This window comes from Sus scrofa, chromosome 9 (assembly GCF_054392235.1).
Source record: "Sus scrofa isolate SSC_HxYL_T2T_F1_AM1 chromosome 9, Sscrofa_HxYL_maternal_Yorkshire_Landrace_v2.0, whole genome shotgun sequence".
Classification (NCBI taxonomy): Eukaryota; Metazoa; Chordata; class Mammalia; order Artiodactyla; family Suidae; genus Sus; species Sus scrofa.
Genome location: NC_139391.1, coordinates 19882376 through 19905660, shown reverse-complemented (window position 1 = coordinate 19905660; position 23285 = coordinate 19882376). Strand labels below are relative to the sequence as shown.

General features: G+C 34.0%; 1 protein-coding gene across 41 annotated transcripts in view; it reads left to right on the top strand.

The window, feature by feature from the left end:
* The window catches only part of PICALM (phosphatidylinositol binding clathrin assembly protein), a 111037-nt gene that overhangs the window by 70760 nt on the left and 16992 nt on the right, over positions 1-23285 (top strand). For 5 of the 41 annotated variants that reach the window (XM_084974306.1, XM_084974304.1, XM_021102088.2 and 2 more), the window contains 7 exons: positions 823-926; positions 14403-14510; positions 16503-16619; positions 16715-16745; positions 16905-17004; positions 19896-19919; positions 21276-21335. In XM_084974306.1, the coding sequence (XP_084830432.1) occupies positions 823-926; positions 14403-14510; positions 16503-16619; positions 16715-16745; positions 16905-17004; positions 19896-19919; positions 21276-21335 (544 nt within the window). 41 annotated transcript variants of the gene reach the window in all.

Genomic DNA, 23285 nt, shown 5'->3' with positions numbered 1-23285 from the left:
GTGGCTGTGGTGTAGGCCAGCAGCTGCTGCTCCAGTTCGACCCCTAGCCCAGGAGTTTCTATATGCTTCTGGTGCATCCCTAAAAAAAAAAGATACTCTTTAAGACTTTTATTTTTGAGTAAGTGTAAGTTAATAATGATCTATGTTATGTTACACTTAATGTCTCAATTCATGGAAACTCTGGGATCTTTTTTCAGTTGTATTCCCTTATCACATAACAGTTTTGTGGTAAGTGTATTACGAAAGAGGAACCCCCTGGACTTGTGTAATGAGGTGACTCTTATAAGTTTATATTGTATATGCGTATGTACTTTTTTCCCTGTATTGTTGATTTGTTGTTTGGAATTTGAAGCATTAGAGGTAAGGTTAGCAGGCATTTTACTTTGTAGAAGAATTGGTATTGCAAATATAAAGTTCTTTGAAAGTTAAAAGTAAGAAAACAAACTTCTTTTAAAAAAAGTTAAATTGCCATGATGTTTTGTATTTTAAAATTATATTGTTTAGGTTCTTGTTCTTTTCAATAAAGAAATTAGTAGGGCAGTCATTGATTATTTCCTGAAGGGCTATTATTATTTGAATTCGGTATAAACTTAAGATACAGTACTTGAATAATTTTCTAGGCCTCCTTAGAAATAGATTGTTACATGAGGGGCATGTAACTGTTAGCATGCTGAAACTATTCTTCCTTTTGATATTTATATTAATGAGGCTTTTTCCTCACCTTTTTAATTTTTTATTTACTGGGGGCAGGGGGAGAGGGGAATGGCTAATGTAACAAAATTTACCTAGTTAATAAACTGTCTTTTCAAAATATCTTCCTAGCACATCAAAGCTACCAAATGATCTGCTTGATTTGCAGCAGCCAACTTTTCACCCATCTGTACTTCCTATGTCAAGTGCTTCTCAGGTAGCAAGTACATGGGGAGGTAAGCATTAATGAATCTGTTTTGTGTGTTGTACAGGCATCTCCCTTTCCCATCCTATGGTGTGTTAGTTGTTTGTATAGTTTTCAGTTACACCTGATACCTGAGAACTTGAAAAATAGTAAAACAGTGAAATCATTCTGTTCCTTGAAGACATTTTTGTTTTTAATTGCAATTTTGGAGTATTTTTTCAATTAAATCACGAAATGAGGTTTAATGGGGATTGAGGAAGGACCAAATGTATGTTTAAATGTGAAATCATTCTTTCAGTGTTGAATTTTTATTTCATTATCAGAAAATGCATATGGTTATTTTACTTTTGGTATAGAAAAATTACTTGGGGAATTAAAATTACGTGGGGAAACTCTAAAATTCTAATAAAATTCACATAGTATTACCAGGCAGTGCACTACCTTCTGTGCAGGAATGTCATATCAAACTTTATGCCATATGTATTTAAAATGGTTGATTTAATTCAGACCTATAGAATTTTGGCATTCAAAGAATTTTCCCCTAGTACTAACTAGAAAGTTTGCTGTCCTTGAGTAGTTCTTTGATCTTAAGGTGACCATATCATGATCACTCCTGCCATTTTTGACAGAGTGAGCCTAGTCCATATCAATTTTTAAGCATTTTTGCTTAGACATTTGGTATGTTTTCAAATCATTTACTTTGGTTTTTGGCACTTCTGTTGTATTGATGTGAGTATTGTTTTATAGACATTTAAAAATTATCTGGGAGGGAAAGGAGATATTCTGTGAAAGGATGCTGTCTAGAGAACTATTAGAGAAGGGCAAGCTCAAGCTACCTTAAAACTCATGTTGGCTCACATGTAAAATCTGAATTGATTGGCTTACCTCTCAGATTATTTACTCTGTGAGTTTGTATGGTACATTAGACTTGTTCATCTTTATTTTAATGATTTGAGTTTAATAATGTAGTACATATTTGGTATTCTAGTAGGGAACAATACTTTTGTTATTCTTTCCAAATCTCTTAGGCTTTACCACTCATAGCTAGGCCTTCAGAGCTATTTCTAGTTTTATGGTGTGTTAGACTTGTTCATCTTTATTTTAATGATTTGAGTTTAATAACTTTTTTAGTAGTTATCTCTTAAGACAGTCAATGTTAAGGGAGGAGGTTTAAAATATTTTGTTGCGTGATATACCCCCTTTGCCTAGGAGAATATGTCTTGATATAAACAGGTACTTTGCAAATGTTTGTTGAATGCATGGACATTTTGTTTTTGAGGTGACTGGTTATTTCTGGTTCAAGACAGGTCAGGGAAAAGGAATAGTGAAACACTAAAATACTAAATTTTTGAACTAATTTTGTGAGCCATAAGTTGATTTAAAAACTAATTGATTTTGAAAGCTAGTTTAATTTAGCTAGATCTTAAGGTCTGGGAGGAATTTCTAAAAATAATAAGCTAGTTTCAAGTCAGTAAATATTTTAGAATTATTTATATGAATGATCTGTAGACAGCAAGTTAAGGTTAAGAAAGGAGTTTTTCTTATTATCCTAATGATAATTACAGTTTTAGGATCTGCAGAAACTTGAATGCTTATCCCATGCTTGTTGTGAATTGCTTTAGAAAAGGTCATTAGAAATAACATGACCGTTTAAACAGTTTTAACTTACCTTTTAAAAAAAGAAAACAAACTGGTTTTCTAAAATTAAGTCTGAAAAGTTGTATTTCTAAATAGAGGGAAAATTTTACAGAAAACTTAATGAGGTCTAATATAACATTTCATAGATACTGAACTGTGAAATTGTTTTATGTGGCTACTGTGTATAATTAATTCTAATAATTATAAGGTAAACTTTCTGCTTGGGATTCTTGAACTCATATATAAGGGTAGATCATTATTGTGAGAGAAAATTGTAAGTAATTTCAGCCTATAAAAATTGTTCTATATTTTGTTAGAAAAAATAATTCCATAGCAGTCTATGTGTGAATACAATGTTGGAGTACATTTAATCGTGTTTTCTTTTGTAGGTTATTTTGGTTTATGTAGTATTTTCATCAAAATTTCCTCCATATTTTTATCATTAGGCTTGTGTACAAGTGACACTGTTAAAAGTGTTTTAAAAAGTATTATCAAGTATGTTGGGAACAGAGGCAGTAGCAGTGGACATTCAGATTAAAATTTTTTACTTTATTTTTAAAATTAAAGTTACTAAGATAAGTAAATCTTTCATATAAACCTTTAATTATAACAGTAAATTCTTAACGATCTTTTATTTATTTATTTTTTTTGTCTTTTGTCTTTTTAGGGCCGCACCAGCGGCATATGGAAGTTCCCAGGCTAAGGGTTGAATTGGAGCTATAGCTGTTGGCCTATGGCAGAGCAACGCCATATCCGAGCCGAGTCTGCAACCTACACCACGGCTCATGGCAGTGCTGGATCCTTAAACCACTGAGCGAGGCCAGGAATCAAACCCGAAACCTCATGGTTCCTAATCGGATTCATTTCTGCTGCGCCACAATGGGAAATCCCGAGTAAATTCTTAATGATTTTTTAAAATTAACCATTTACCTGAACATTTGAAATATGTAATATTTTACGTCATGCTTTAATAGCATGTGACAAAGGTATGATTTTTGATAATTCTAAAATCTTATCCTGTGCTTTTCTTGTTCTCGTTTGCTAAAAGTGGATGTTAACGACAGACTTGGTGTTTAATATAATTCTTATCATAAGCACCATTGAAATGATGTGTATTCCCAGTCACAGATCAGTGATACAGAGTTATGGGAGTTTATGTGAGAGGCATTTAAGATTTCTACCTAAAAATGAACACTGAAAAGAGAGAACACGAACTCTCCTGTTTGTCTCGTTGCATTATTAGTGAGTCTTTTATTTTTCAAGAAAATGTCTGGAGTCTAAACAAGCACTTGGTGTTGAATACTATTATCTGAGATTTCAGTTTTCATCACCTTGAAAACTTTGAGTTACAGCAGATCTAGAAATATACAGTATTATCAGCTTAGTACACTGTTGTATATTTTAAGCAAAATTTAATTCAGGCAAAAAAGAATTATCCATTCTGAAGTTTAATTTGTTTTACTCAGAGCTGACATGAAACACAACACCTCATGAAAATATTCAAGTGTTTTGTGTATAAATGTAGATATCAAATATTTAGGACCTCAAGACTGCAATACGATTGGTACTATTTTAATTATTTTTCTATGACTCTAGCATTACAAAATTTAACTTTAAAATAAATAATGATAAAAATAATGGAAAGGTATTTATTAAAAGTATAAGAACTTAGAGTTGCCAGTCTGGTAAGTAAAGTTTAAGTTGAAATAGCTGAAACACTATTACTATTTTTTTAATCTTTAATGACTTTGAATTAAGCATTTATGGTATGGTGGCTACAAGTAGATTAACATCATTTAGATTACCTGTAGTGTTTTGTCAAGATAGAAAAAGAGCTGGTTTTTTCTTACAGTCTGATTTCAATACATACTTGTGTACATTTCTACATACTCTTCTTTAGGATGTTTCATATCATAGGAAATGATTGATATTAAGTGCTTAGGTAAAAGGTATCAGTCAGTACAATAGTAGATTACTAGTAACTTTTCCTGAACAAGTCTTCTCTCATAAACCTAGTGGATATGTTATAGAAATGTATGTACTTTTTTTTGAATGACTTCTTTCATGGCTCCTTTTGCATGAAAAACTAGAGAGATGTTTTGTGTTACTTAACTTGTCCAGCAAAGTATGATGTACTTTAAAAACTCAGTGCCACTGTCAGATATTAAAAGGTGCTATTTTCAGGAGTTCCCTGGTGGCTCAGCAGGTTAAAGATCTGGCGTTGTCACTGATGTGCCTCAGGTTGTTACTGTGGCATGGGTTTGATCCCTGGCCCTCAAACTTAAAAGTACTGCAAAATACTGTTTTTAACCAAACTGTTAACTCTAAACTTAATGCAGCTCCTTTCTTAAGCAAGAAGGAATTAGAGTGGTCATCATTATATTTTGATTTTTGTACAAAAATGCATCATAATTTGACTATTTTCTACTTTTCTGCATTATTTTTTTGATTCTTTTCCCCCATTGTTCCATTTATAGAGAAGTGGAGGGGTGGGAGAGATGTTATACATGATCATTTGAGTTTGAATAAGCACATCAGTGAATTTTGATGTGTTTGTGAGGCTTTATTTTTAGGTGTGAATTAATATTCCATAGGAATGCTTAATTCCTAGAAAGGGTCTTATGTGCTACAAAATTTTTAAAGTTTATTATATTTAAGCCAATAACTTCAAGATTTTCTTGATATTTCCTTTTTAAAGCAGTTGCGAGATTTGTGGAACATTGCTTTGAGTTAGTGACTTTAAGGAAAGTGTGCCTATATTGTAACACAGAAGCTGATCCTTAGGCTATTGCTTCCTTATCGTTCTATCCTACAGTCAGAGTACAGTCAGAGAAACTGCAGTGCTTACTACTGTGTTCTTAAGTAAGAGTCACAAACTAGACTAGACAGGACCAGGGTGTTGGTTGGAAGTACAGGAGTGTCTTTGCGTTTTGTGTTATAAGAGAAAAAATTATGACACTATATTTTTGCTTCTTTTAAATTTTTCCTTTCCCCATTTACTTGAAGTACAATGAATGGCTTTCAGTCATTAAAATGACTGTTAGCTTGAATTAGGTATAGGTACAGTGAATATCTGATTCTAAAATAACTTTAGATGTAGGATTTGATAGTAGTACAAAATTTGGTACCATTCCAGTAGGGAACACTACTTTCGTTGTTCTTTCCAAATCTTTTAGACTTTAAAATGCATACCTAAGCCTTCACAGCTAATTCTAGTCTACCAAATGGCCAGTCTTTTGTCTCTGCTCTTAATTTTTCTAAAATTCCTTCCCCATCATTAGACCTGTTCTTCATCTTTATTATTTTGTTTCCAATATCTGAACCTATGTGAGTTAAATGTACCCCTACTTCCCTTTGATTTTTGATATATTACATATTCTATACACATCAGTTATTTATATCAATTATATGAGTAAACATAACTATGTCAGCAAAGGCAATACATTCCCACCTTGGGCAGGGAACATGCTTCAAGGTAGATGGCTCTTTTATGGAAACATTTTTGTTATTATATATTCTGACTGTTGGCTTTCTGAGGTTGTAGAGCAGATAGAGCCTTAGTATACTCTTATTGTTATGGACACATAAATGTTTTTTTCTGAGGATTTATTTTTAAATATGTTAAATGCATTTCTTCCATCTTAATTAGATTTAATCATTTGCATTTAGATTAATAATAACATAGCTACTACTTTTCACTTTGAATCTTTGACTAATTACAATACTAATTAATTTACTTCCTTTCTTCATTTTGCTGTAATGCACTTGGACTGCACAGATCCTTTCTCTGCTACTGTAGATGCTGTTGATGATGCCATTCCAAGCTTAAATCCTTTCCTCACAAAAAGTAGTGGTGATGTTCACCTTCCCATTTCTTCAGATGTATCCACTTTTACTACTAGGACACCTACTCATGAAATGTTTGTTGGTAAAGTACCATTTAACCTTTCTTTCCAATTAATGTTTATACTGCCTAATTTTTTTAATGTTCCATTACTCTTAAAGCACTGCAATAATAACTTTGAATTTTAATAGCAAATTTAAAATAAATAAATAGCAATAAAGTAAGATTTTTATACCAGTATCCCTAATTTTATTTAATGTAGGTTTTTAGGAGAAAAATTGCCTTTGTGGCTGGACTTTTTAAAGCATTTTGTTCTCTATCATATTATAGCATCATAGGCTACATACTGTTTATTATTAGTTCAGAGAGTTATTAGAGTTGATTGAAGAGTAACATCTCTTAAACTGATGTTTATGTGTGCTTATATTTTTTCTTCTGTGCTTGAGAGAGAGGGTGGTTATCACTCTTAGTAGCCTTCTTGGCCTTCCCCCTCCTCCTTTGTAATTACAAATAATAGTACAATTTTAGATCATCTAAAAATCAAGACATACCTGTCTTTGTTCATTCTTAAGGATCTCACTTCATTGTTAGCCTGGAGGTAAACGAAAAGTAGAAAATGAAAAGCAACTTGACTGAATAGCCTTAATTGCAATATAAAAATCTATAAAAGGCAAGAGTTTCATACCAAAGTTATACAAGAAAGAATAAGTTTTTACGTATATACTAAAATGAAATGTTTATGAAGCCTGCTAAAAAAGCTACTAAATCCCCCTTAAAAGATGATGAAATAGCTTGTATTTAATTCAAAAAAAAAAAAAAAAAGCGTGTGACACAAATTTAAATGTTTGATTAAAGCAGCATGCAGACATCATCTGTGTACCCTAACTGTATTATACTATTACATGTATCTGAGAGAGGAGCAGGAAGAGAGATGACTAGAAAGCAGTAGTTGAAGATATGAGAAAGTTTCAAGCCAGGTGCTCTAGTTATATAACTAGTCTGATAGTTCCCAAGTGTAATCTTTGCAGTAATTCCTTTATTATATTGTAATACTTTTAAAATTATGTAAAAAGTAATTGAAACTAAATTTCACATTTAGAAATTTGTCAAATGGAGTAAGTACCTTTTCGCATGGTAATAGGGGATAGCGAGTTATTTTTAGAGTGTTCTGTTGCAGTTTTTCACAGGTTTGTCTTCATACTTACTGGATATGAATAGTGTATATTTAGTAAATATGACTCATTTTAAGTCAGTTGCCTTAATTTGGGAATATAAAACAGGTATGTCTTTCTTTTGAGGCTATATGATATTTCCATCTTTTAGGTCAGAACAATGCATGGGCTTCAGGCTGTCACATCTGTAGCCATTAAAAAGGAGCAGAATGGAGGGCAGTAGCTTTAGTGGTAAAGGTTGTAGCTATTTCACGTTGAAACAGAAACAGAGTAAAAATATTTAAAAGTTATTGTGAGAGAGCTAATTATTATTTTGAAAGCTCGTAATAAGAGGGATGTATGTATATACTAGAATTGCCATATTCCTAAAGTTTCTTAAGTTTAAAGCCTGTGGAGTTGGGGCAAGGAAGAAGAGCAGAAAGCAAAGCAGATTAGTAAAGTTGATGGCTGTATACTCCAAAGTGAGTAGGTCCACTTGAAGATTTAAAATCAGAGGATTGGTGATTGAGAGTTTGCAAAAACCTCCAGAGAGTATTTGGTTCAGCTCTTAACTCTCATAATGGTAAGAGGATATTATAACCATTTTTATGGATGCATTATCCGAGTCCCAGAAAAGTTAAATGCACCAAGGTAACCCAGCTAGTGGGAACAAAGCCTGAAGGAGGAGACCAGCAGCTTTGCCCTGCCGCGTTCCTTCCCTTATGGAAGTGCAGACTTTCATTTAAACCCTTATCTTTCTCTTTCTGAGGGTAAGTAATACAAATGAAAGTTGAAGTATACTTTTAAAAAAAGGCACATCTACCAAGTTTTGTCATTAGAGAAAAAAACTTAGCATTAAATACTTTTTTAAAAAAGTAAAAATGAATGCAGAAGGAGAAATTAAAAACCACTGATGTTAACCATTAGGCATTAGTCTAGAAAAGGGGTCAGCAAACTTTTTCTTAAAATGTCAGATTGTAAATATTTTGGGCTAATGAACTGCATGATCTCTGTTGCAGCTACTCTGTTTTGACATTATAGGGTGAAAGCAGCCATAGACAAGATGTAAACACATGTGCTTGGCTGTGTTCCAATAAAACTTTATTTACAAAGACAAGCAGATGTAGCTTGTTGATGTCGGTCCTAGAAGAGGCTTTTTAAAAATAAGTTATCCAATGCAAGTTGAAAGTTCCCAAGAAATAGAATTGTGTAATAAAAATTCTGATAGTTTCTCACTTAGAGTAGCAAAAGCATGAAAGGATTACACAAGGTGTGCCATTCCTGGCACTTCATTGTCTAATTAGCCGCTAGCCACATGTCAGCCTATAAAATTTGATTAATTAAATGTTAAATAAAATTAAAAATTTACTTTCTCAGTTGTACTAGCCACATTTCCGTTGTTCAGTGGCACATGTGCCTAGTGGCTCCTGTGTTGTACCATTTGCACATATTGTGCAGATTTATAAAACATTTCTGTTACTAGAAAACTCTTTTGGATAGTACTCCTGTAGAACAGTGGTCGGCAGACTTCATGTAAAGAGCCAGATGGTAAATACTTTAGGCTGCTACAGGCTGCATAAAATCTGAATCATCTTCTCTTTTTTTCATTTCTTTCATTATTTTTTAAACAACCCTTTCAAAATATAAAAACCATTTTTAGCTCACATGGTCATATAAAAATGGGCCATAGGCTGTAGTTTGCCAGTCCCTGCTCTGTCGGATTAGGACAAGAGAAATCAGAGAATTAGGTATGTAGATACACTCTCCAACCCTTCCAGAGGAGGACCTGGGTGTCATGACATGATACTTAGTGTACTCGGTAGCTTCTCCTCATTAAAGCTATAAGAACACTGAAATTTGAAAGTTAAGGGAGGGGTTGACCCAGCAGTGCCATTTTTGTGACCTTGCCTAAGCCTGCTTTCTCATCTGCGAAAGAAGACATTAAAAGACAGGTTGGTATTGGCTAAAAAGCCAGCTGCTTCATGTTTCTTTATCTAAAGAGATATAGTATTGGATTTCTAAAAAATTTTATTGTGAATATTATATATATATATGCACTTAAAATATAGTACTTGTAATGGAACCTTAAGTGCTTTTTTTTTAGTAAATTATAATTTGAAAAACACCAAGGTCTTGGACTCCTTTTTTTTGTTTGTTTTTGTTTTTGTTTGTTTGTTTGTTTTCGGTTTGTTTTTAATTACTCCATTCCACTCTTTACTATTCCTCCTCACTTTCTCAAATTTCTTTTTTTTCTTTTTTTCCTATCCTTCCCCCTCTTCCCCCACCCCTTATATGCCTTGTCAGATTCTTTTTGTGGCACGCAAGCTTATCCTAATACTACTTTTATGTGCCATGAACCTTCTACTGTAGCTGGTTTATTTGGAGGTAGGTAATGATAATCTCTTAAGATTTATCAGTTTATTTATGCAAGAGGGATTTCTTTTTGTTCTTTTCCTTAAAATGAGTTGGTGGTAAGAAAAACAAATACTTCCTTTTGAAGAACAAGTAGTTTTTTGCCCAATTTTGCTTTCCTTGATTTAAGCACATGATGTTTTATGAATGGATGCCTGTCATCTTCCTACTTTAATTCATTTTCAAAATGTTTGAATTTTCAGAAGAGTTTATAACATTTTAGTATAACAAGCTTATGGAATTTAAAGCTCTTTGTATATAGATCTTAGTGATAGAAGAGTAGGTAATTTTGATTTGAGCAGTTGTGGCACAGGTGTAAGGAGATTATACAAGAAAGAAGCATGCTTTCCCAGCACTGTGCAAAGGATAGAAATGGCAAGTAGTTTCCAGGAAGGCATAGCAAATCTGATCTGTGTCTTTCCAAATACAGTCTACGGCCAGTGAAGTATCAATAAGACTTCAAAATCTAGCTGAATCTTTTATGTATAGGAATTGTTACATTGGTTAAGTTGGCATTAAAAAGTAGGTTTGACACAACTGACGAAATAGGTTCTTGACTGTCAGTAAGAATTGGACATAGTTAAAAGTGTTTCAGAATGGAATAGTTGAAGACATTTGATGGGAAGAATATGTTTGGATTCCAGTGAGTCTGCATTTGAGTTCCAGTTACACCTCTTTACTTGTGTGACTTAAGTATTTAACCTAAGTTTATGAAAATTGGGATAATAATGTCTTAGAGGATTGTCATGCGGTTTACGTATATGCCTTTATAACATCTAGCACAATGCCTGACATAGAATTGTCATTAAAATTACTTTTATTAAAAACTATCTTGTGTATGCAGATCATTTCAGACTTAGAATGTACTTCTTACCTAAATTATTTAATCATCATGTATGATATTAAACTCTGGTTGCTTTTGCATTGCTTTTAGATTTTTTTTTTTTTTTTTTTTTTTTTGTCTTTTTGTCTTTTGTTGTTGTTGTTGTTGTTGTTGCTATTTCTTGGGCCTCTCCCGCGGCATATGGAGGTTCCCAGGCTAGGGGTTGAATCGGAGCTGTAGCCACCGGCCTACGCCAGAGCCACAGCAACGCGGGATCCGAGCCGCGTCCGCAATCTACACCACAGCTCACGGCAACGCGGGATCATTAACCCACTGAGCAAGGGCAGGGACCGAACCCGCAACCTCATGGTTCCTAGTTGGATTCGTTAACCACTGCGCCACGACGGGAACTCCTGCTTTTAGATTTTAAAAATTTCCAAAGGCTAATTTTTCTTTTTTGGCCCAACATTTCCTATTCCAAGCAAGAAGTTCATAAAACTTGAAGAGTCCTCATAAATAGATATAATTATTTTAGCTATAGTCATAAAAATTTATTTTTTATACTTACTAGTTTATGTAAGATGAAAGACTCAGGACAAACCAAAAATCCCTAGTAGATTCTAAAATCAAATAAATTGGGGTTTAAGTCTTGATTCTGCCACTTACTAGTTATTTGACTTTGGATAAGTTATTTAATCTCCTAGTTTCCTCATCTGTGAAATGAGGATAATGATGACTATCTTATAGTGTTGTAAGTTTTAAATAATAGCTTGTTCATAAAGCTCTTACATAGTGTTTAATAAGTAGCAGCAGTTATTTTCACAAAAAAAGTATGAGGTCTCTTTATTACAGAACTACCGCCAAAATCTATTATCAACCCAGCCAGTTTTTCTCACAGGTGTTTGGAATGCCTGTCTATCCCCAAAGCTAGTTCTTCTTGTACCTCTCTGTTAACTAATTATTGTCTTCCTGAGGTTCGCCCTGCATTGCATTGGTTTTTAAATATTACTCTATAAACTGGAGTGAGTAAGCAAAAGAGTTTTCTCTTGTCCTTGGTGAATTTATCAAAGAGGTAGGCAATTCAGTGTAGTGATTATTTCATAAAATTAACCTTAACTTGTAAAGCCTATTTGTCTTTTTTTTTTTTTATCTGTAAATCTTCTCTTTTGAAATGGTGGTTTAAGTTTTCTACTTTTGCTTTAACTGACTTTTACAAATAAAGGTTGACAGTCCAGTCAGCTATTCTAATTTATTGAAGATTTCTCTTTAACATTTCCCTTTGCTAGGTTAGAAGCTTTTAAAATTTGAGGTACTAGTTCTGGGTTACTTTTTATCTTTTCAAACCTTTATATTTTTAGGCAGTAATATTATCATTTCACAGATTGATGCCCCTAGAGACCTCAAGAGATGGCTCCTCTCTTTACAGAAAGTAATGAAGTTGTTTTTGTATTATTATAAAGGATAGGCTCATCTCTGATGTCAGCCAAATTCTGGAAAGGATTTGGGAGACGATATCTGAGACAAGAAGGCAGGGGAAAACAGAAATTTTGTATACTGTCCTAGTTATAAATTACTATTTCCTGGAGTTCCCTGGTGGCCTGCTGGTCAAGTACTTGGCATTGTCACTACTGTAGCTTGGGTTACTGCTGTGGCTTGGGTTCGATCCTTGGCCCTAGAACTTCCAAATGCTGTGGGTGTTTCAAAAAAGACCCAGCCAACCAACCAAATAAAAACCAAAGTAAATAAATAACAGTTCCCTGTGTTTTCTAAGGTTTAATGACATCATAACTAAGATAATGTTTCCAGGATGATTTAAAGAACAATATATACTTCTTAAACCGTGGTGATGTAACACGGGCATATAATTAAGCATGATAGATTTTTGTCTTTTTTGAGTAGATACATCTGTTCTTTTTGTAAGGCGTTACGAGAAGAACCGGTAAGCCCATGGTATATTTCTTATACAGTTTGTACACTTTAAAGTGCTATTAAATTGATATATCTATAGAATTCTAGGACTCTTTTGATGGATGGTCAAATTTATATGCTGTTATTTCATATTTTGATAGTGTTTGTATTTTCATTGTATGACCAGTGTCATACAGTGTCAAGAGTTAAGAGTATTTTAAGGGCCAAGTAATTATGGAAGAGAATCAAACTTTACATTCTAAAATTTTGTGCCCTATGGAATATTCGTACTATGTTGTAAAATGCTACTTTTTAAAGTAGTATCATCCAGCTTGTATGAGTCATTGCTTTCTGGCTTTTCTGCGTTTGAGAAACTTCTTGGACTCTTCACAAAATCTTGTCCTACTTTTTATGTTTTTCTTTAATATCAGTCTTTTCGTACAACGTCATTGTACTTCTTTATATCCTGGTGGTATACATTAAGAATTCAAAGTGAGATTCTTATGGGACTGAAAGTCCTTTAGTAGAAAGTTGGGAGAGGAAGAGAGAGCCTGTGTCTAATGGCTCAAAAGTTTTAACGTCTAATGATATAGTTGTTAATCTTCTAATAGAAGAGTTTTGTTTTTGTTTTTGTTTTTTTCTCAACATTCTGACTTTAAAGAATTTAGAGTTGGAAGAGAACTTAGAAACCATTTATTACAACCTTCCCCAAAGTACAAGAATTTCTTCATTGTAAACCTTGCTGGACTGTTCTTTACTTGGATTATATACAGTGATTGAAAGTTTCCCCAGTCATGTAACAGCCCTAATAGTTTTAGATGATTTTAATTCTTCTTGTCACCCTCTAGAAATTCAGAACCTCACCTCACAAAAATAGAACATCACACACTTGAAAATCTTACATATTTGTTTCCTCAGCATAGTCTGGTTTCAGCAAGATGATCTGGGTGTCTGTTGGCTTAATGCCACTAGCATAGAACATGGACAGAAGAGAATACATTTTCTTACTAAGTAATTAAGTGAATCAGCATGTTTGATTGTATATGTGTCAGCCCCATTTTTGAAAGTAAAGTTCAAGTTAGAAGGTGGTTGGAGTTGAAAATAGTTTTTTCTCTTACATTTGAAAACCGTCTGAACACCAGGGGGACATGAGGATTAATGGCTTATAACTTTCAGAATCCTGTGACTTCTCAAATGAACTTAAACTATATAGCTTTTGATTAACCATTTAAGGAAGGAAAGGAGAATGGAAGGAAGGAGAGAGAAATATGGAAGGTGAGTAGGTAGAGGGAGAAAGACCCTTGGGATACTAAGTAGATTCATATTTTTTTAAGGTACCACAGAATACTTATTTTATTCCCAAATGATCCCTCAAATTAAATTTTGGCTTCGTGCAAAATCCTAGACTTTTAGATATGTTTGGTTTTTTTAAAAGATCATTTGCATATAAAATTAAGGTAAAAATAAGCAAAGATTTTATTTCTATAATGAAACAAACTAGTAGTTCAGCTTCACTTTTTTGTTAGTTTTGTCAGTGGGTTGATTTTGTTTTGGAAAATGTAATCACCACAAAAAGATGTGGTGATGTTGGAAACATTTCGCTTGAAGGGTTGGCTTTGTTTTTTGTTGTGGGAATTTACTGCATTTTCCATTCTATTGTCATCATTATGAAAGAGCTATAAATGTAGAGTTATTAAAGAGTTGAACTTTTTCCATTTTGGTTTTTCTTAGGATTCACTCCTTCTCCAGTTGCACAACCACATCCTTCAGCTGGCCTTAATGTTGACTTTGAGTCTGTTTTTGGAAATAAATCTACCAACGTTATTGTAGATTCTGGGGGTAAGAAAAAAATTGCTTTATTAACATTACTGTAATGTTCAAATTTAGAATCTGCGTAAGGACACATAAGGTCCTTTTAACATGTGTAATAGATGAAATTGGGGTAGCTAAAGAAATGGGTTCTCCTCCCCAACCGCTAGATGAAAACCTCACATGACAGTTAGCCTTCACTCATTTGTTAGTGGCAGTTTTAAATCTTGGGAAGATTTTGTTTCTCCCGAAGCTATTAAATAAGAGAAAAAAGATTTTGCTCAGATTACACTGCTAAACTGCTAGTGACTGTGTAGAATGTTATGCCTTTTAGTCATTACAATTTTTTACTTTTCTGAGGTGAAACTAGCTTTTTTGAAAAGTGGAAAATTATGACCTGTGGTACATTGGCTTGTGATAGTCTGTGTAATAAACAGCTAGAACATATTAAATGTCAGAGCCGTGGGTTCAAGGCCTTTTTAATGTTTTAATGATGATTGTTATTATAGTATGCTAGTTCCTTTGAAAAGAATTTTATAAATCTGTAGAGCCAGATTTCCACTTAATACCTTGGTTTTGTTTGTTTTTGTTTTGTTTTTTAAAGTTTTATTGAAGTGTAGTTGATTTACCATGTTGTGGCCCCTTAATGCCTTGTTGATTTGAAGTTTATAAAGAGTAAGGATTCAAAGTTGACCCTAAGTTAAGTTCTTAATCATAGGTTTGTAAGTGTAGTAATTAAATTCAAACCATTTAGAAAAATATATTAAAGTGTTCTTAATTTTGTAATATATAATTAATTATCATCCCAAAAGTAAGAAGCAAGCTGATGAAGAATGTATGTGGAAGTTTGCTTTTTTTGTTTTTTGTTTTTTTGGGGGCTCTGCACTAGTAGGCTTATAATTATATTTTTTGATGCATTTGACTTTTTCTTCTTGAGTTTGTCTAGATGGGGAAAGGGATAAAGAAAATAGAAACTAAGTTGCATATTTTGTATACCACCATTTTTTGGTGACTTTCTTTTTCAAATTCTCCAGTATTACTAAGTTACGCTATTGAGTCCTTTGGTGGTTTGGTTGATTAGACTTGTTTTATCTTCTACTCTTTGGTAGACAACCCTATGGGATTTTATTTTATTTTCTATTTTATTTTATTTTTAGGCAATGTCCTCGTTTACTAGATAGTTCTCTGACTTAAAATATACTTTGGCTATTTATTTAAATTTTTTTTTTCTTTTTGCCTTTTCTAGGGCCGCTTCCCATGGCATATGGAGGTTCCCGGGCTAGGGGTCTAATCGGAGCTATTAGCAGAGCTAATCCCAGAGCGCGTCTTTGACCTACAGCACAACTCACGGCAACGCCAGATCCTTAACCCACTGAGCAAGGCCAGTGATCGAACCCGCAACCTCATGATTCCTAGTCGGATTCGTTAACCACTGAGCCACGACAGGAACTCCAGGCTAGCTGTTTTTAGACAGAAAAAAAAGATAATCTAATGATTTATTTTGTTTCTAATATACTGTTTATGTATACACCTTATTCACCACTTTGAACAGTATAAAAAGGTCTATAAAATATTATTTCTGAAAAGGAACTTTTTTTCAAGTTTAAGTTAGAGATGTATTTTTTACCTCTATTGCTCCAGAAATAAGTGAGTCTTCAGGAAATTTTGTCAGCTGAAGGGAAAGATGAATTCATTCTCTTCTCTTTCACAACTTTGGGATAAGAATAGTTTACTTAAATGCCACTTTCTTCATCCTCCTTAACCTTAATGTAATTTTGTAATGATATGAGACAAATGATTAATGCCAAAGCACATAGAACCTTCTCAATCAGTTTACTTTAAATGGTGAATTTCTCCTTTTTCCACTTAAGAACATTTATTAGTGCCCATTTTCTCTGAGGACTTTCCCAGTAAACAAACAAGGAGAAAAGGCAGAAACTTCCTTTAGAAAGCTGTAGCACCATAAAGTTCCTTATAAATCCTATTTCGTCTGTTTGTAACTTTAAGGCTTTGATGAACTAGGTGGACTTCTCAAACCAACAGTGGCCTCTCAGAACCAGAGTCTTCCTGTTGCCAAACTCCCACCTAACAAGTTAGTGTCTGATGACTTGGATTCATCCTTAGCCAACCTTGTGGGGAGTAAGTATTCTTTGGATTCTTTAATCTTCTTTAAAATAAGTTGTTTTATAAAAATGAATCTAGTTTTTCAATACTTTCTTTTTCTCCTGTCCTAGATCTTGGCATTGGAAATGGAACCACTAAGAAGTGAGTGTTTTATTTGTATTTTTTCCCCATGTGCCATTTAGAGGTTGATTTGACTTGCATCTTGAGAAACTGTGTGTAGAGATGTCATCTACATCTTTCATGCTCAGAGAAACTTCATAATTATAGACATTTAATATTCTCACTTATATTTATTTAAAGTGATGTAAATTGGAGTCAGCCAGGTGAAAAGAAGCTGACTGGAGGATCTAACTGGCAACCAAAGGTTGCCCCAACAACTGCCTGGAATGCTGCAACAATGGTGAGTTGGGAAGTTCATGATATATACTAACTAACATGAATAATTTAGGTAAATATGTACCATGAAAATGTTTTTAAAGTGAGTGCTTAGGCATAAGTGGAGATGTTGTTACCAAGTTTAAAATTATAAATAATTTGTATTTCTTTGAAAGGAAGCTTGGTTGAGTATATTTACCAGGTGCATTTAGTAGCTAACATTTATTTAAAGGTTACTTTGTGCCAGGCATAATTCTAACAAATAATACGTAGTTTTGTTTTATATAATCCTCAAATTAACCTTACATGGTAGTAACTGTTATTATCCTGATTTTACTGAGAGGAAATGAAATGCAGGATTATTAAATAATAGACCCAGGTTATAGAGGTTTCAGGGCAGGGGGTTAGAACACAGGCAGCCTTACCTCAGCATATGCTCTTAATCGCTATTCTTTACTGCTGTTTTCAAGTCTGCTATTTCTTTATCTACAATATAAAATCTTTAGTTTTTTCTGATCTCAGTATTAATAAAGAAACACACTTGCTTAGCTTTTGTTAATATTGTCATAAAATTTTATAGTTGATTCTCCTTATTTGCTATAGTTATGTTTTTAAAGTCACCTTACACTGAACCATTGCTGGGTTCATCCACACACACATATTTCCCCTAACAATGGCTCAGTGTTTACTAATTCAGTGTTCTGGTGACTAATTCAGTGTTCTTAAGAACCTAAGTGCAACAGATAAGACAGATGAACTGTGTGTGTGCTGTATGTGTATGCATATACACACATCTCATGTAGATTATAATCGTAAATACTTAAAAACTTAAATCAACTATACTTCAATAAAACTTTAAAAACAAAACAGAACAAACAAAACCAAGGTATTCTTTCTCTAGGAAAGAGAAAACAATGTTCTGAAGTGTTAAGTGACTTCCCTGAGGCCACCCCAGTAATAGGTGCCTGAGTTGAGATTCTAGCCCTATCCTTTTGGCTTTAGAGCCAGACTTTCTTGCAGTACACTGCACTGTTCCCTCCTTTTTCCATCCTCTGGTCATCTGCATGTCAGAACTGAAACAAGGCAGAGCCCCACCTTGTTCCATCTCAGCTGGGAGCAACTGCATGGATGACAAATTTTTGTATCACTCTGCACACATCTGTGAATGACCTCAGGTACCACAAGTATTGATTTTGGGTTCACAAATAAATAAATTTTAATGAGTAGCAAATTTGCAACTACAGAATCCATGAATAATGAAAATTAAATGTATATGATAATGAGTTTGCATCTAGTACTGAAGAAATTCTAATGGTTTTAGTTACTATAAGGTATGATTGTCCCAGAGTAGTTTTGTGACCCTATCCTTGGTCAGCTGCTGTTTTATGTTTTACCCTTTCAGTGAGACTCCCTGGGTCAGAGAAAACCAATTCCTTCTCTTAGAAAAATTGGAAAGTGGCTTTCTTGCAACAGTGTGCTAACAAGTAGCAATTTGATTATACAAGGTGCATATCATACCTTTCCTGTTGTTGGAGACCCCATTATCCTTGTTGCAGCTACTTTTTGTTACTAAGTCTCTTCAAGAGCACTGTGCTGTTTTGCTCTTTTCCTTGGGTTAATTCTGTGTTAAAATGAACAGGGCTGAGCTAAAAAATAATGTGCTATTAAAATTTTCATGATATTGTCTAAAGAGATTTATTCATTTCAGTCTTCATTGATGGAAAGTAATGTTGAAATTTAGCCACCTTTTTAAGGCAGTCCCTTTTCTCTGGTCATGGTCATTACCATCCCAAGATGGTAAATGTTACGATAAAACCTCACGATTAGTTTAGGTTTTTACACACACACATACACACACACACACAATCAGGTCTGCAAATAGTGCACTCTTGGGGGAGTTTGAACAGCTGTCATTCCAGTTATAAGGATAAAGTTAGGTTGTGTTTTTTTTTTCCAAGTGCAAAACAAATTGAAATTGAAATCCATCTGTTCTGACTCTGAATCCAGTGTTTTCCCACTCTAACACATCTATCTTTGAGTAGGGATGGCACGGGCTTAAGTTAGTAGATTTTATAGCCTCAGATATGAAGTATACATTGATAATATATGAGGAACGGTATAAATCCAAATGGTGATATGAAAATACAGTGAAAAATTGTAATGAAGATGAAAATATCATGAATATTTTATTATATTAAATGAGTATTAATCTATATGAAATATTAGAAGTGTATGGCTAACACTTAAGATTGACACCTAACAGAACTTGTTGATGAGAATGATATCTGTGGTACTGGGTTGAATATGGTAATATGTACCATCTCTTAAGGATTTTGTTAAATCATTTGTATGTATATGTATTTTACAAAGGTTCTTTTTAATGACTAACATTAATGATGTGATTCACTACTTAGATAAACTGCTGCTTATGACATTTCTTTACATTTCTAACCTTTTTATTAATCTGTAAACACTGTCAAGGTTTTCAGATATTTTAAAAGTTTTAAACAAATTTATTGGTATTTTATTAAAACATATAATGTTACACTACCAACTCTTTGAATTACTCCTTGTTTTTTTCCTATCGTAGACATTATACAATGGAACCCTGTTTGACATGCACTGAATTTTGCACTATTGATGCTAACTGATAGATTTTATGCTTTAATGACACTTGTAATCAATAAACTATAATATGTGTAAGGTGATGGTGCCAAAGACTAAATTTCCCTTGTCAACCTTGATAGTGTTTTAGTATAGATGTTCTTCCACTAGATACTGGAAATACAGGGGATTTTAGGTAGTTAATATATGTACATGTGAACTAAAATGCTCTCTATGTATTTTCTGTTGTGTAAGTACTTGTTCTAATCCAGTGTTATTGCATTATGTAATTGTTCTCCCTGGGAAAAGCAGAATGGCATGCATTTTCCACAATACGTAAGTGACCAAAAACTAGCCTTTTTTTGCAATAAATTGGCATGCTATTTAACCACTGCTGTAGCAGAACCTCATAACCTTCCAGCTATTACTTTTCACATTCGGATTTTCAATGTGCCAGAAATTCTTCCTAGCATCTACTGATTTCATGGGTGTTTGCAGAATTGATTCTGATGGTGGCATGGGAAATACAAAAATTTTTTCTTGCTTAATATTCTGCCATTTGCTGCCAGATGGCTGGGTGTCTGTGTCTGTATCTGTGCTGCCACTATGCACTTGATGACTTATGAATGAAGGGAAATGTTGATTGTGGTAATGTTGAAAATAACAATTGCATGAAATCTTACAGGCTTCTGCTGTACTTGGCAGTTTGTCTACTGCTCTTGCAGCTCTTGGTTTTTAAGTAGGGAGAGACCAATAAGTCCTACATGCTCACCCAAATACTATACTTTTATTAACTATTCACTTTAGTTATGCTTCATTTAACTTCTCCATATGTATGTTCAAATTGTCATATAATTTTTTTTTTAACATTTTAGCAGTGTTATTGGTCTTTCACCTGTATTCAGCTTCAGTTTTTATTATAAGACACACAGGGAATGTTGTTAAGACAGCAAATATATCTAAAATGATTCTATGCTGAGATTGTTATATCAAAGCATGAGTTAAAGTGGGAGGAGGAAGAGGGAACCTTAAACAGTGGTAGATGGCTCTTTAAGCATTAAAGTATAAATGGACTTAAAAATGTATTGCTCCTCCAAATTGGTGCTTTGCAGAAGACAGTTTAAATAATTTTTGAGATAAATTAGAAGGGATGCTAATATATATACTCTTTGTAAGAACTTGTGCTTCTCAGAAATAGTCACACTCCATTAGTGGTTTGAAATCTTTGGGGTTCTTTGAAAAGAGTGAATTAAACTAATTTTTTTGAAGATCAGATTGTTACTTGATTTGGGATCTTTCCTTCGCTCAGAAAATTAAGTACTTAGGAAAGCAGGCAGTAATATTACTTTTTCTGGGCAAACATTTTTTATGGTAGTGATAGACTTTAAATTTTAAAACTGAATATTTTTTTAAAATCTGAACATTTTTAAAGCTGTAAAAGCATGTTGAAATCTTAGATCACCATTTTGTCTAAGTTCAAATGGTATTTTTTTGCTTTCTAATAATTCTGCTTTTCTGCTAATTTCAAGACACTTTTTTCGAGCTTTAGTTGACACAGTTATTAATGATCACAAATTTAATCATAGCTGTCTTAGCAATTCTTTTTAGTGGAACTACAGCTATTAATTCCTTGAACTCTGTTAACATACATGAGTTACACTTCCTTCTTTATTTTTTCTTTCACCATGTCAGGCACCCCCTGTAATGGCCTATCCTGCTACTACACCAACAGGAATGATAGGATATGGAATTGTAAGTATTTTTCCCAACACAGCTCTTTGAAAATAGGTTGATTCACATTTAATTTGCATTTATTTTCAAACTTGGCTGAGAAAAGATTATAGTGTTACATATATCCTTAGTTCCTAACACAGAAACTTGTACCATGTCATTGGTTTCATAAGCATTTCTAGAGTAGTCATCATACAAATTTATTAGTGCCCACTGTATTACTTGGTATATTTTCCCCCTCATAACTTTGCTAGGCATTTTTATACTTGATTATTAACTCATGTAAGCATTAATGTTAACTCCAAGTCTTTGTTGCTGTGACCTTACTTTGATAACAGTGAGGTCTTAAAACCTTTATACTACTACAGGGGAAGGGAAGAATTAACATTTCTTGAATTGTGTAGGGAGTAAATTTAGTCTCATAAAAGCCAAAGAGAATTTTTCTGTGACATGACTGGTATGGCACAGAAACAGTTCTTTAACTTTTAAGCTGCCCGCAGCCCACATTCTCCATTGCCTCTCCTCTCCCAACTCTCAGTATTCAGACTCACTTAGACAAGACATGAAGGTAGTGGCTTCCACCCACTACACATTTTGAGGGGCTGTTGCTGGTTGGAGGCAGCACTCCATTCTTTGGTATTGCTACTGTGGCTGCTTCTGCTACTTTTCTATTTACATCTTAATGGAAGTAGTGCTTTTCCTGCATGTAAAGAAGTTTCACAGCTTTTGGATTGGATTAGTAGTCATTATGTAAAAAAGGAGTCTGTACAAAAGCTCATAAAGTGAATCTTTCACTATAAATAGGATTCTTTTTAAAAGGTTAAATAGAATTCATGGAAAGATAGGATTTTAGAATATTATATTTTAACCAAAATAGCATGGTGGTCTTGTGTGCTCTATTTTGTCACTTATTATTGTTAATTTTATACCATGTAACGGTAAGTTTTTAAAGAAAGATATATGCTTGGTTGAGATTTATTTTCAATTATTCAAGAATGAACAAACCTCTCTGTATGTAATTTCAGCTTCTTGGTTTTCTCTAAAAATGTCTGAAATAAAATGAAAGAACCAGAGAAAGTAAACTTTTTCAAAGAATCAACTGTTTTCATTTATGCTTACTTGCATAATGGCATAAGAACTTGATAAAGGCAGTTTACTTTGAAAGGTCTTAGCCATTTAATTTTTTGTTGTTGTTGTTGCTATTTCTTGGGCCGCTCCCTCGGCATATGGAGGTTCCCAGGCTAGGGGTTGAATCGGAGCTGTAGCCACCAGCCTACACCACAGCTCACGGCAACGCCGGATCGTTAACCCACTGAGCAAGGGCAGGGACCGAACCCGCAACCTCATGGTTCCTAGTCGGATTCGTTAACCACTGCGCCACGACGGGAACTCCTTTTTTTTTTTTTTTTTTTTTTTTTTAATGTTTACACCCTTGGCATACAAAGTTCCTGGGCCAGGGATTGAATCCAAGCCACAGCTGCAGCAGCTATGGATCTTTTAACCCACTGCACCTGCACCTGGCTGTGGGTTGAACCTGCACCTCCTCAAGAGACCTGAGCTACTGCAGTTAGATCCTTAACCCACTGTAGCACAGCAGGAACTCCTAAGCCATTTATTTATTTACTTTTTTTTTTTTTTTTTTTTTTTTGTCTTTTTGCCTTGTCTAAGGCTGCTTCTGCAACATATGGAAGTTCCCAGGCTAGGGGTCCAATCGGAGCTGTAGCTCCTGGCCTATGCTGGAGCCACAGCAACACGGGATCCGAGCCGCGTCTGCAACCTACACCATAGCTCATGGCAACGCCGGATCCTTAACCCACTGAGCAAGGTCAGGGATCGAAGCCGCAACCTCATGGTTCCTAGTTGGATTCGTTAACCACTGAGCCACGACGGGGACTCCTAAGCCATCTTATGGTTTCGAATTTCCCTGTGTCTAAAGCTGGCAGACTTGCCTGTTTACTGTAATAAGGTTTG